Below are 16,196 nucleotides of genomic sequence, written 5' to 3' on the forward strand. Positions count from 1 at the left end.
CATTAGGTGGCGTATTTCAACCACATTCATTTACAGCAGGACCAGCACAGTAGCTGGATACATTTTGCTACAGACAGCAGACATAGAAGGATTCTGGATTCTTGTGTGGTTTAAGGAATTTAAGAATTAAGTTATAATTTAATATTAATGTTTGGGGTTCTGGGCAATGATTAAATCTGTGATCACCTTATCTACCACTAACCCTACAACATGCTGGTGTATCATGAAGAGTGGTCAGTCACATGATACCAGAGCTCATTGTATTCACTAAGCTTAGCAAACGAAGGAAGACATAACATGGGATATACAAATAGTATTTACTAAAGACAGTCACAGTGTGCATCAACCCAGGCTAACATAGCAGCCACTAATTTATAACAGCAAATGTATGTGTCTACTAAAGTAAGGGGCACTAATTACTTTTTTAGATATAAACACTATCAAACTAGTTAAGCACAGCAAAAGATCTGTATACAAAATGCATGTTTTCATATATTTAAACTGTCATTTTTTAAATCAAAATTTGAATGGTTGAGCAGTCCAGGGGCATATCCCTTGAAAAGACTCTTGAATATGTATATCTTATCTGCTGTTGCCATTTAAGAATGGATATAAAAGGGCTCCTGTCCTAATTGGTGGTTAAACACAGTTATCTAAGGTCATTAACACAAAAGTTAAATGCTCTAATGAATTAGATTGTGGAATTCTTGCACTAAAAATATCACTTTAAAATGTAATTGTTAGAATATAATTAACACTTTAAATACTGAATGTGAAAAAATGAAATTTTGTTCATATTTACCCATTTAATAAAACATTTAATTTTCATTTGTAATTCAAAAATGTATTGGGTTTTTTAGCCACCAATCAGCAAGCTCTACCCAGGTGCTGAACCAAAAATGGGCCGGCTCCTAAGCCTACATTCCTGCCTTTTCACATAAAGAGAATGAAGAAAAATTTCAAATAAAATTAAAACTTATCAAATTCTAAAAGTAACTAAGATAAAGAGGTGGCAAGGAAAGGCAAGTTTAATAGAACATCATCTGCAAACCTTGTTAAGTTATCATTTGGGCCAAAACGTATCCCTGATATCATCAGATTATTATTTATATGAGAAGCCAACATCTCCATAGTAAGAATAAATAGTAACGAGGAAAGAGGGCATCCTTGGCGTGTACCATTATGTATAGTTAGAGAGCATACCATTTACTTTCACCTTTGCTGTGGGTACATAATAAAGGCTAGATATATACGGGTTAACAATTTTGGGTCAAGGCCTAGTTTGGAAAGGGTTGCAAATAAAAAGGACCAGTCCAACCTGTTGAACGCCTTTTTGGCATCTGTCAAGACTAAAACTATATGATTACATTTTCCATATTCAATTAGGTATAGTACTCTAATGGTATTGTCTCTTGCTTCTCTACGTGGAACAAAGCCAGCCTGAAAAATATACAAGATGTCAGTTGCTGTAGTTAAAATAAAAAGTCTCTTTATTTAGAAATAATTAAAATACAGAGGGAACATACCCTACTAGAGAAAGAAAATAGACTAACATGTTTCGGCTTGCGCCGTACTCATGAGCGGAGGTATATGTATCCATATATATATGTATCTGCATGAATAATAGACATTCGTCTGCTGACTGGGACTTTTTCATATCTGCCTAAATCCTTTTGATTATCTTCATAAAGATTACTAGACATATATTGACATTTGGGAACAAGTCATATAGGGTTATCTGAATAGCGCAAAATATACATATAAAAAGTTGAAATATTGACGGAGGCGCTTGTTTAACTTGATAACTTATTGTCTATAGAGAGAGGGGAGCACAGCATACTATGCTTGTTATTACTGCCACTATTTGAAGTAAAAAGTAAAAAGGAATTATAGCTCAAAGCTTGTTCGGACACTACTACATAGCAGTTACTTTGCTTTGTTGCAATAAACCATTTCCTTTTTTCACAAAGCCAGCCTGATCAACATTACAATTACAGTGATATGTGAAGACCGGAATTCTACAGAGAATTTTCCACCTTCATCTATATCATTATGTAGAGTGACCAAATGTGGGGATATATTTGTTTGTGAAGGAAGGGCATCAATAGAAGACATTACTTCTGCTATAGTCACTGGTGCCTCACGATCTGCTGCAGCCTCCCTGTCTATACACGGCAAATGTGCCTAATCTATATCTATATAGTATCTCATTTCCTGATCTGAAGCCCTATCTCTTTTATTAGAATAGAATAATTTATTTGTTACGTATATATATATATACCAAATTATTCATGGTGCAAAAGTATCAGATGACAATGAACAAGCAATTACAATCAACAGTGTAAAAAAGCAATCATCAAAAATATTCACAAAGAGTAACTAAAGTACAATTTATCATACCAAAAGTGAAATTAGAGAAGTATTCCTGTTTGCTAATTTAATAGCTTGGGGAAAAAAAATTCAGAAAACGGTTTGTTTGAGTTTGTAAAACTCTCAACCTTAGCCTACAATAAAAAGATAGATGATAAAAAAACAATGGTCGGGGTGAGATGAATCAGATAAAACATTTCTGACTCTCTTATTCATTAGAGATGTTGTAAAGGGATTCATAGTATTTGCAGAACATATCTGCAATAGTCTGGCTCTCAATCACTGACTCTTCTTTAGGTGTTTGGAGCCGAGAAATAAAAATTACTAAAGGTTTTCGTGTTAAGTGCTCTAGCTACCATTTTGCCTATCTTGTTTCTGCTTACATAATATTTATTTTTATAAATCTATTGCTTTTTATAATGAATCTTTGAACAGGTGTTCATTAAATGCCTTCCTAGTCTTGTACAGATTGGATGCCAATGTTACTTTATAACAGTGGCGTTTGTGTTGAGAATCCGCTTGTCTCGTGTGTTAGAGAAGACAAGTGTATAGGGTCTGGTATTTACATTTATATTGGGCTGTTAGCTTAACCCTGTCCTGCCGGGACAATCATGTAATTTCAATGATGGGATCAGGTCGGGGGGGGGGGGGGGAGTGCCAATGACATTAGGCATGCCCTCCAGCCCACAATCCAATTTCCGAAGTGGCTATGGCTTCAGGAAACGGTTAGGATGTTCCATGCCATCCTAACGGCCCTAAAGCCCAGTGTAGTTAGGACGGCATGGAACGTCCTAACAATGGGAAAGGGTTAATAAACTCACCTCTTATAACTGCTTTGTGTGTATCCCAAGTCATTTGGGGACCTTGAAGCTCTGTGGGATTCAGGTGAAAATAATCTTGGATAGTGGAAGAGACCTTTTCTATCACTTCCTCTACCCATGTGTTCCCTAGAAATATTACCTTGCATATCACATCTACGTTTATAGCTCTGCGGAATCTGTTGGTGCTCTACAAATAACGATAATAATAATGAAAGAGGGAGTCATCTAGCTGCCATAAGAATGGCGTCAGTGGAGTGTCTGGTCCGCTAACACAGTGTTTTTCAACCAGTGTGCCGTGAGAGATCCTCAGGTGTGCCACGGTAGACTGACAGCAGTGTGACATATTTTTTAAACTTTGCTTGTTTTTTACTCCCAGTGCAGGGTTAGTTTGTAAGAGGCATGGCATAACAGCACAATACATACAGTATGTGTGTGTATGTATATATATGCTGTATTAGGCTACAATGTGTGATTTTTTTTAAAAATTTTGGGATGGTGGTGTGCCACAGGATTTTTTAATGTAAAAAAGTGTGCCACGGCAAAAAAAGGTTAAAAATCACTGCGCTAACAGTTAAAGTAACCATTGAGGTCAGTTCTTAACTTAGTAGTAATGGCAAACTAGATTGGTCCAATTTTTTTTTTATTTAGCCTGGAATAAACACTGCAGGCATGCAAGTAGAAAGTATAGTTTCTCTGTTGGGGATGAATGAGACACCAGGTGTCAATTAGAGTCACCTCTGAAAAACTTTCCAATTTACTTGTATTATCTAATTTGCTTTGTACTCTTGTTATCCTTTGTTGAAAAGGTGGCATCGGGAGCAGCAAAGCATTACTGGGAGCTAGTTGCACATACATGCCTATTGTCATTGGTTTACCTGATGTGTTCTGCTAGCTCCCAGTAGTGTACTGCTGATCCTTCAACAAAGGATACTAAGTGAAGAAAGCTAATTTGATAACAGAAGTAAATTTGAAACTTGTTTAAAATCGTATGCTCTATCTGAATCATGAAAGAAAATTTTTGTCTTTCATGTCCCTTTAAAGCTAAACTGCCAAAGCATAATCCGAATTTGTAAAATCTCATTCCTAAATATACTGCTGTATACAAAATAAAATACAACACAGAAAGTGTAAAGTTTAAATGTAATAAAACTTAATCTGAAGTGTAAAGTTATATAAAATACAAAGCACAAAGCGTAAATGCAGCAGAACGGTCATAACATGCTTTGCTATACTGCACTGGCCTTGTCTCTCATTCACATACAGAAATACAGGGAACACCCCTTGGAGATGTATAGCAAAATCTGCCTCTTTAGAATTTCACTAGGGATGTCGCAGTGCTGGAGGATCATTTTATGTTACCTCACCTGAGCAAAGAGCTTTATATCATTTCACCTAAGCAGAGAGCTTTATGGCATCTCCCCTGATTGGAGAGCTTTGTATAATCTCACCTGAGCGAAGAACTTTATATAATCTCACCTGGGCAGAGAGCTTTATATCATCTCACCTAAGCGGAGAGCTTTATATCATCTCACCTAAGCAGAGAGCTTTATATCATCTCATCTGAGCGAAGAGCTTTATGTCATCTCACCTGAGCAGAGAGCTTTATACCATCTCATCTGAGCGAAGAGCTTTATGTCATCTCACCTGAGCGGAAAGTTTTATATCATCTCACCTGAGCAGGGAGCTTTATATCATCTTACCTGAGTGGAGAGCTTTATATCATCTTAGCTGAGCGGAGAGCTTTATATCATTTCACCTGAGCAGAGAGCTTTATATCATCTCACCTGAGCGGAGAGCATTAGATCATCTCACCTGAGCGGAGAGCTTTATATCATTTCACCTGAGCAGAGAGCTTTATATCATCTCACCTGAGCAGAGAGCTTTATATCATCTCACCTGAGCGGAGAGCATTAGATCATCTCACCTGATCGGAGAGCTTTATATCATTTCACCTGAGCGGAGAGCTTTATATCATTTCACCTGAGCGAAGAGCTTTATATCATTTCACCTGAGCAGAGAGCTTTATATCATCTCACCTGAGCGGAGAACTTTACATCATCTCACCTGAGCAGGGAGCTTTATATCATCTTACCTGAGTGGAGAGCTTTATATCATCTTAGCTGAGCGGAGAGCTTTATATAATTTCACCTGAGCAGAGAGCTTTATATCATCTCACCTGAGCGGAGAGCATTAGATAATCTCACCTGAGCGGAGAGCTTTATATCATTTCACCTGAGCAGAGAGCTTTATATCATCTCACCTAAGCAGAGAGCTTTATATCATCTCATCTGAGCGGAGAGCTTTATGTCATCTCACCTGAGCGGAAAGTTTTATATCATCTCACCTGAGCAGGGAGCTTTATATCATCTTACCTGAGTGGAGAGCTTTATATCATCTTAGCTGAGCGGAGAGCTTTATATCATTTCACCTGAGCAGAGAGCTTTATATCATCTTACCTGAGCGGAGAGCATTAGATCATCTCACCCTGAGCAGAGATCTTTATATTATCTCACCTGAGCGGAGAGCTTTATATAATTTTACTTGAGCGGAGAGCTTCATATTATCTCACCTTAGCAGAGAGCTTTATATCATCTCACGTGAACGGAGAGCTTTATCTCATCTCACCTAAGCGGAGAACTTTATATCATCTCACCTGGGCCCAGAGCTTTATATTATTTCACCTGGGCAGAGAGCTTTATATAATCTCATCTGAGCGGAAAACTTTATATAATCTCACCTGAGCAGAGAGCTTTATATTATCTCATCTGAGCGGACAGCTTTATGTCATCTCATCTGAGCGGAAAGTTTTATATCATCTCACCTGGGCAGGGAGCTTTATATCATATCTTCTGAGCGGAGAGCTTTAAGTCATCTCACCTGAGCGGAAAGTTTTATATCATCTCACCTGGGCACGGAGCTTTATATAATCTCACCTAAACAGGGAGCTTTATATCATCTCACCTGAGCGGAGAGCATTAGATCATCTCACCTGAGCAGAGAGCTTTATAACATCTCACCTGAGCGGAGAGCTTTATATTATCTCACCTGAGCAGAGCTTTATATCATTTCACCTGAGCGGAGAGCTTTATATCATCTTACCTGAGTGGAGAGCTTTATATCATCTCACCCTGAGCGGAGAGCTTTATATCATTTCACCCTGAGTGGAGAGCTTTATATCATCTCACCTGAGCAGAGAGCTTTATATCATTTCACATGAGCAGAGAGCTTTATATCATCTCACCTGAGTGGAGAGCATTAGATCATCTCACCTAAGCGGAGAGCTTTACAACATATCACCTGAGCAGAGAGCTTTATATTATCTCACCTGAGTGGATAGCTTTATTTCATATCACCTGAGCAGAGAGCTTTATATCATCTCACCTGAGCGGCGAGTTTTATATAATCTCATCTGAGCGGAGAGCTTCATATTATCTCACCTGAGCGGAGAGCTTTATATCATTTCACCTGAGTGGAGAGCTTTATATCATCTTACCTGAGTGGAGAGCTTTATATCATCTCACCTGAGCGGAGAGCTTTATATTATCTCATCCTGAGCGGAGAGCTTTATATCATCTCACTTGAGCGGAGAGCTTTATATCATCTAACCTGAGCGGAGAGCATTAGATCATCTCACCTGAGCGGAGAGCTTTATAACATATCACCTGAGCAGAGAGCTTTATATTATCTCACCTGAGTGGCGAGTTTTATATCATCTCACCCTAAATGGAGAGCTTTATATCATATCATCTGAGCAGAGAGCTTTATATCATATCACCTGAGAAGAGCTTTATATCATTTCACCTGAGCGGCGAGTTTTATATCATCTCACCCTAAATGGAGAGCTTTATATCATATCACCCTGAGCGTAGAGCTTTATATCATCTCACCCTGAGGGGAGATCTTTATATCATCTCACCTGAGCGGAGAGCTTTATATCATCTCATCTGAGCGGAGAGCTTCATATTATCTCACCTGAGCAGAGAGTTTTTTATCATCTCACCTGAGCGGAGAGCTTTTTATCATCTCACCTGAGTGGAGAGCTTTATATTATGTCACTTGAGCAGAAAGCTTTTTATCATCTTACCTGAGCAGAGAGCTTTATATCATCTCATCTGAGCGGAGAGCTTTATATTATGTCACTTGAGCGTAGAGCTTTTTATCATCTCACCTGAGCGGAGAGCTTTATATTATGTCACTTGAGCGTAGAGCTTTTTATCATCTCAACTGAGCGGAGAGCTTTATATTATGTCACTTGAGCGTAGAGCTTTTTATCATCTCAACTGAGCGGAGAGCTTTATATTATGTCACTTGAGCGTAGAGCTTTTTATCATCTCACCTGAGCGGAGAGCTTTATATCATCTCATCTGAGCAGAAAGCTTTTTATCATCTCACCTGAGCGGAGAGCTTCATATTATGTCACTTGAGCGTAGAGCTTTTTATCATCTCACCTGAGCGGAGAGCTTTATATCATCAGGCCCTCAGACAGAGCTTTATATGTGGTGGTGCACAAGCAGGAGCGGTGTTGCACACTTTGCCTCCTGTGCGATGGTAAATGCGGGCAGCGCACTACTGCTTACTAGCCTGCAATGCTGGACGGACAGGAGTGAAAATGTCTGCCCCTGTCTGTCCGGGCCAATGTTTAATTTAGGCCTTGGTGTGATTTTATACAACTTTAATATTTTATTTGGCTTATTTGGCCATGTAGACTAACAAACATATATATTATGCAAAAATACCTCAAGCTTAATATTTTATTTATGGGCAATAAGTTACTTAGCACTTTGTGACTGCTGCAGTTTATAAATGAGAGGGGGATTATCTATAGCATCAAGGCTAACATTTGTTGTGAGGGTGTCGGAAACAGTAAAGGTGAGCGCCTCTTACTTTTGTGTATAAACCAAGCTCCATAGATAGGCCCAAACGCAAGTTGTGCTTCAAATTGTCTAAACCAGCTATTGGATTTGCAGCATTTTGAAGAAAACCTAGGTTATAGAATTTGCTTTCTGTTGGGAGCGTGAGACAAGTACAGTTTTTACACAAAAGCAAAGATGTGTTTAATGTATTTTTAAGATGTCCTGGAAATAGCTCTGACCTGGGATTTCACTGAGTATCTATATGATCTGTAAGGGGTTAAATGAAGGAGGAGTCAGATTATTTTTAATTGCAAGAGCTCAATTATAGCCTAAAATGTCATCAACAGATGCGCCATTATCTCCCACCAAAGCTCTGTATTTCCATACTTGGAATACATTCCTGGCATAGCTCTATGACCCCTCCTCAGCAAGGAGATTGATTGTTTAAACAGTGAATGTGTGAGGCACCATTTGTACCAATGAAGAAGGGGGAGCAGATGTTTTCTCTGACACATAACTTTGTTGCCTTATATGAGTACAAAGGAATTAAACAATGACTTTCTACAGAGGTTACAATAACTTGCACCTATAATCAATAGTCATATAATGTTATCTGTCTACTAATCAGCAGCGCTCCTTTTGATGTTGGAATAAAGGGGCATGTATCTATTATAAAATGCACAGATTGCATTAAATAAGTGTTTTCAGCTTTTTACATTTTGGAAATTAATTTTTGAGACAAAAAGGAGAGAGAGAGAGTTTACCTACTGTTGTGAAAATCCTGTGAGTGCTACTTTTCAATATACATATATTTTAGCTCACACACATATACACGCACACATTCACAAGCACATACACACATATACACGCACACATATACACGCACATACACACACACATACACACACACATATACACACACATATACACGCACATACACACACACATACACACACACATATACACACACATACACACACACATATACACACACATACACACACACATACACACACACACATACACACACATATACACGCACATACACACACACATATACACACACATACACACACACATACACACACACACATATACACACACATACACACACACATATACACACACATACACACACACATACACACACACACATACACACACATATACACGCACATACACACACACATACACACACATACACACACATACACACACACATACACACGCACATACACACGCACATACACACGCACATATACACGCACATATACACGCACATATACACGCACATACACACGCACATATACATGCACATACACACACATATACACACACATATGCACACACATATACACACACATATACACGCACATATACACACACAAATAAACGCACATACACACACACATACATGCACATACACACGCACATACACACACATACACGTACATACACACATATATACACGCATATATACACATATACACACATGCACACATATATACACGCACATATACACATACATACACATGTACATATACACATTCACACATATATACGCTCACACATATACGCGCACATACACACATGCACACACATATACACGCACATACACACACGCACATATACACATACACGCACACATATACACACACGCACACATACATGCACATACACACGTACATACACACATGCACACATATATACACGCACATATACACACACATACACACGTACATACACACATGCACACATATACAAGCACATACACACACGCACACACATACACACGCACATATACACACACATACACACATGCACACATATATACGCACACACACACACGCACGCACATATACACATATACACGCACATACACACACGCACACACATATAAACACACACACACATACACACGCACATATAAACACACACACACATATACACACACGCACATGCACATATACACGCACATACACACGTACATACACACATGCACACATATATACACGCACATATACACATATACACACACATACACACGTACATACACACATGCACACATATATACACGCACACATATACACGCACATACACATATACACATACATACACACGTACATACACACATGCACACATATATATGCGCACATACACACACGCACACATATACACACACATACATACGCGCACATACACACACGCACACATATACACACACATGCACACATATATACGCGCACATACACACACGCACACATATACACACACATACACACGTACATACACACACGCACACATATACACGCACATACACACACACACAGGAGAAAGAACTATCACATGGAGCCACCCATATGAGCTCGGAAAGGGATATTAAACAGTATGAGATTGCAATATAAAATGTTATATAATATAAAGTAATATAATAGAAATATATATGATGTAAATGTATATATAAGCTTAATTCACTCATAGAACAGCCTTATGCATATCCCAGGCATTCGTAGATTTGCTTATTATTACAGAGAATAACTACAGCAAACAGGTGATTGTTAGTATTAACCTGTGTGGTTCATGAGTAAAGTAACGGAAATAAAAAATGATTGCAATAGGACCATGTGACACTTACTTATGCTCAGGCAGATCTATGACCGTGTGGAATAAGGTTCCGGTGACCGGGACAATCTCCGGCAAGCTATTCTCTCTCCTCTCTTTTCGGGCTGGATGAGTAGCTGCTAAACTCCTGGCTTGTGCTTCCTCCAGGCTCACCAGCTTCATAGGCAAGGAGCCGGACGGTAAGGTCATACTCTTCGTTATAACCCTGCACTCTAAAGAGAGAAAATAGTGTTATACTTAAAGGGAGAAAATTAAACTTTCGCGATTCAGATAAAACAAACAATTTTAAACAACTATTTAATTTGCTTCTATTATCTAATTTGTTTTGTTCTTTTGGTATCTTTTGTTGAAAATAATACCTAGGTAGCCTCAGGAGCAGCAAATTCACTATTGGGAACTTGCGGCTGATTGGTGGCTGCTCACATATACCTCTTGTCATTTGTTCACCCGATATGTTCAGCTAGCTCCCAGTAGTGCATTGCTGTTCCTTCAACAAAGGATACCAAGAAAATGAAGACATTTGGAAATAGTGGTAAATTAGAAAGTTATTTAAAATTGAATGCTCTATCTGAATTGTGAGTTTCATGTCCCTTTTAGACTAACGTATGTATACATGTTCACAAGATTTGCGGCAGCCTGATACAAAATCACACAGATAGACAGGACTCTTGTCTAAATTAAATACAGTGTTTGACATTTATGGGGCTTCACGGACACAGCAAAGTCAAAAACATCAAATAAATCAAGCGTAATGACTGCAGTAGTGCTGACATTCAACAAAAGTTGCAAACTTTCATCAGTTATGGCCTTTGGAGACGTTAATTTGTTTTTCACTGATTAATGCGCCTTTTAATGTCTTACGCCTCATATTAAATTGAAAGCAAGATGCTATTTTCAGCTAATTATACCCTGGTAAAATATTTGAAAAACTTAGATTTATTTTTCATTACATCTCAGTCTGCAGACAAAACTGTTTGCTGATGTATCGTTGTATAAAGGGATTCCATGTGTTGCTTACTCTCCTCCTTAAAGGGATATGAAACAAAACATTTTTTATTTCATAACTCAGACATAGAGCAGCAATTTTAAGCAACTTTCTAATTTACTCCTATTATAAATTTTTCTTCTCTCTCTTGGTATCTTTATTTGAAAGCAGGAATGTAAGCTTAGGAGCCGGACCATTTTTTGAAGTGTTTAGCACCTGGGTAGCACTTGCTGATTGGTGGCTATATACAGCTGGAAGAGTTACCCCTATGAACCAGTGAGCATTAGCTGTGCAGAAATGTGCATTTACTGCTATTTTAAATTTAAAGGGACAGTCTACTTAAAAATTGTTTTCTTTTTTTAAAAAGAGATAATCTCTTTATTACCCATTCCCCAAATTCTGCATATCCAACACTGTTATATTAATATACTTTTTAACTCTATGATTACCTGTATCTAAGCCCCTAGAACAGTGCTTTCCAAACTGTGTGTCGGGACACACTAGTGTGTCGGCAGCAGTGTGTAGGTGTGTCCCTGCTTCAGCACAAATTGTTTTAAATTTAAATTTTTTTTATTGTTTTTTGGTTTCTGACTTTCCACCTGCCTGCTACGCATATCACATGGTTGACACGTGATTGATACCTAGTGGGTCACAGATCAACTTAACCAATTGGCACAGCTCAGTGGGAACTAAAACTATTACCATTGGCGGATTTGGCGGCACATTGGCTCTTGACTGCACGTGTAGTCTCCTTAATTGGCTTGTGACTGCAAGTGTAGCCAGTGAGTGGGACAGCAGTGTGTTTGCAGCGTGGGCAGTAGTCAGTCGGACTCACAGAGCTCTGAGGGTGGCAGCTTAAACGCTGAGCTGAAGTCAGAAGTCAGTGGGCTTTTTTTGCAACTAGCTCCCAGTAGTGCATTGCTGCTCCTGCTCTTGATATATGGATAGGAAGTGGAAGCTTAAAAATGCTTGATGATGAAATGTGAGTGTCTTTATCTAATATTACACCAAATATTCTGAAACTGTGTTCATCCCATCAACCTCATACATCACATTAAAATAGTAAGTAGCTATTGGTGGTGGTAAACTGTTTTTAATTCTTGCACATACATACTGTTACTTGTAAATGTATTTAGTTATTATATAATTTATGTATGTGTCCGTATCTTTTAAAACAAGTTAGTTTAACCTCCTTTTTGCTAGTACAACTGATTTAATTACTGTGTCGCGAAATGATGGAGGTCTACAAAGTGTGTCACCAACATGAAAAGTTTGGAAAGCTCTGCCCTAGAAACTGACCCTTTTCTGCATTTTAGCTTGCACAGAAGTGGGCACAATGTTATCTATATTGCACACATGAAATAGCGCTGTCTGGCTGTAGTGTACGATTGTAAAAAGCTAAAAAAAAAAAAAGCACTGGAATCTGTAGACATTAGTATACATCTGACACTGTGGGGCTTGGTTAGGAGTCTGAAAATCAGCACAATGTTATAAAAAAAGAGAACACAAAGCTTTACCAAAAACACTCCCAGATGGGCTATATAAATGGATCATCTACAAAATATTTATGCAAAGAAATATCTAGTGTACAATGTGCCTTTAAATAGCCTGATGTTTTTTCATTCAAAAATATTTAACGTGCAAAAAAAAAAAAATTAACAAATTCAGCTCCTGCTCTATTTATCAAATGTTTGAATACATACAGGTAAAACTCAAAAAATTAGAATATCGTGCAAAAGTTAATTTATTTCACTAATGCAACTTAAAAGGTGAAACTAATATATGAGATAGACTCATTACATGCAAAGCAAGATAGTTCAAGCCGTGATTTGTCATAATTGTGATGATTATAGCTTACAGCTCATGAAAACCTCAAATCCACAATCTCAGAAAATTAGAATATTACATGCAATCAATAAAACAAGGATTGTACATAGAACAATATCGGACCTCTGAAAAGTACAAGCATGCATACTGTATGTACTCAGTACTTGGTTTGGGCCCCTTTTGCAGCAATTACTGCCTCAATGCGGCGTGGCATGGAAGCTATCAGCCTGTGGCACTGCTGAGGTGTTATGGAAGTCCAGGATGCTTCATTAGCGGCCTTCAGCTCTTCTGCATTGTTCGGTCTCATGTCTCTCATCTTTCTCTTGGCAATGCCCCATACATTCTCTATGGGGTTAAGGTCAGGCGAGTTTGCTGGCCAATCAAGCACAGTAATCCCACGGTCATTGAAACAGGTTTTGGTGCTTTTGGCAGTGTGGGCAGGTGCCAAGTCCTGCTGGAAAATGAAGTCAGCATCCCCATAGAGCTCGTCTGCGGAAGGAAGCATGAAGTGCTCCTAAATCTCCTGGGAGACAGCTGCGTTGACCCTGGACTTAATGAAGCACAGAAGACCAACACCAGCAGATAACATGGCTCCCCAAATCAACACAGACTGTGGAAACTTCACACTGGACTTCAAGCATCTTGCAGTGTGTGCCTCTCCATTCTTCCTCCATGCTCTGGGTCCTTGGTTTCCAAATGAGATGCAAAGTTTGCTCTCATCAGAAAAGAGGACTTTGGACAACTGAGCAACAGACCAGGTCTGTTTTTCTTTAGCCCAGGTAAGACGCTTCTGACGTTGTTTGTTCAGGAGTGGCTTGACAAGAGGAATACGACATTTGAAGCCCATGTCCAGGATCCGTCTGTGTGTGGTGGCTCTTGTGAAAGTCCCCAACACTTTTGAATGGCCTTGTCCTGACAATCCTCTCCAGGCTGCGGTCATCCCTGCTGCTTGTGCACCTTTTTCTTCCACACTTTTCCCTTCCACATAACTTTCTATTAATGTGCTTTGATACAGCACTTTGGGAACATCCAACTTCTTTTGCAATTACCTTTTGAGGCTTTCCCTCCTTATGGAGGGTGTCAATGATGGTTTTCTGCACAACTGTCAGGTCAGCAGTCTTTCCCAAGATTGTGATTCCTACTGAACCAGACTGAGAGACCATTTAAAGGCTCAGGAACCATTTGCAGGTTATGGCTTAATTAGCTGATTAGAGTGGGACACTTTGAGCCTAGAATATTGCACCTTTTCACAATATTCTAATTTTCTGAGATTGTGGATTTGGGGTTTTCATGAGCTGTAAGCCATAATCATCACAATTATGACAAATCCCGGCTTGAACTATCTTGCTGTGCATGTAATGAGTCTATCTCATATATTAGCTTCACCTTTTAAGTTGCATTAGTGAAATAAATGAACTTTTGCACCTGTTTCACCTGTAGTTCATTCAAAGGAATTCACGATTGAGAGCGCGCAAGCATATCAAAGCTCTAAATTCTTTCCATGACAGCATACTCAGGTATGCATAGAAGCATGTATCATCAGCACTGTATTGCAGCAGTGTCTGCAACAATAGAAGTATCAGTGTTATACATTGTTGCAAACAATGCTGCCTTAAATGGTTCATGACAAAAAAATATGAAATATATGTGCCTTTATTGTGATATAGCTAAATCTTACATCTAATACAGCAGCTTAATTTAAGTACTTATTTCATACATCTAAATGTGTAAAGTTCATGTGAGCAGTTATTGCTGCCCAGCCTCGTTACCCGTGTGTTTGATAATGAGACTAATGTTCTGTTACTGTGGAAAATTTCAGATTGTGCCAGGAAACGATTTGTTTTGGGTTCTGTTCCGAGCGCACAATGATTTTACCCTTAAGCACAGGCAGGAGCGGCCTTTAAAAACATCAGCAAACAGAAGAGCGAAATATTTTCCAAAGCACTTGACTCATCTGGCTGATGTTGTAAATTCAGCAACTTGACCTGCCTTTATTTGTGTTTGTTTCTAAGTAAAAATTATAAAGAATTAATTTACAATGCTGGCTGCAAGTCCTTGTGAAATTAAAATAGAATTTCCAACAAGTTAAGAGAAACCCTTAAAGGGACAGTGTACTAAAACATTGTTTTTCCCTTAATGTATTTTCAATGGTGTGTTATACCAGCAGCATAGTATAAAACATATGAGAAATTGTTTTGCTTATTTTTGTATATGAAATAGCTGGGTTTGTTATTTGAAACCACACCCATTAAAATGGGTTGAGCTTGCAGGTAAATCAGATTTCCCTTTCTGTGCACACACATGCTTCTTTATATTATGTCTGCATACCAAAGCCCAATACATAGCCATTGTATTAGCAATTGAAAATTAACCTTTCTTCCACTGGGAGTGTAATTTATGTTTCTGGCTATGTTTACACATATTCTTTATAGCCTATAATTAAGTATAGAAATTTCCAGGGTAGGCATGAATACAACAGGCAAAATCAGTTATTTAAAATACCAATATAAAGGTAAATTTTATATGTTTGCGCTCCACTCATATCTAGGCCTTTGTTACTTATCTTGCCTACCTCCCACTGGGAGTGTCATTTCTTCTGTTGGTTGTGTGTACACAGCTCTTTTTTAGCCTATACTAAGTATAGAAAACTTTTCTATATATAGTATAGGTAGGGATACCACTGGCAAAAGCAGCTATTTCAAGTTCCAATATAAAGAT

The 16,196-nt window shown here is 38.5% G+C and overlaps 1 protein-coding gene across 1 annotated transcript in view; it reads right to left on the reverse strand.

Moving 5' to 3' along the window:
* ARHGAP31 (Rho GTPase activating protein 31) overlaps window positions 1–16,196 on the reverse strand; it is a 529,752-nt gene that overhangs the window by 58,083 nt on the left and 455,473 nt on the right. The window contains exon 7 of the mRNA XM_053705847.1: window positions 10,680–10,878. Within this exon, the coding sequence (XP_053561822.1) occupies window positions 10,680–10,878 (199 nt within the window). The remainder of the gene's footprint in view (window positions 1–10,679; window positions 10,879–16,196) is intronic.

Source organism: Bombina bombina, chromosome 3 (assembly GCF_027579735.1).
Source record: "Bombina bombina isolate aBomBom1 chromosome 3, aBomBom1.pri, whole genome shotgun sequence".
In the NCBI taxonomy this organism is placed as follows: domain Eukaryota; kingdom Metazoa; phylum Chordata; class Amphibia; order Anura; family Bombinatoridae; genus Bombina; species Bombina bombina.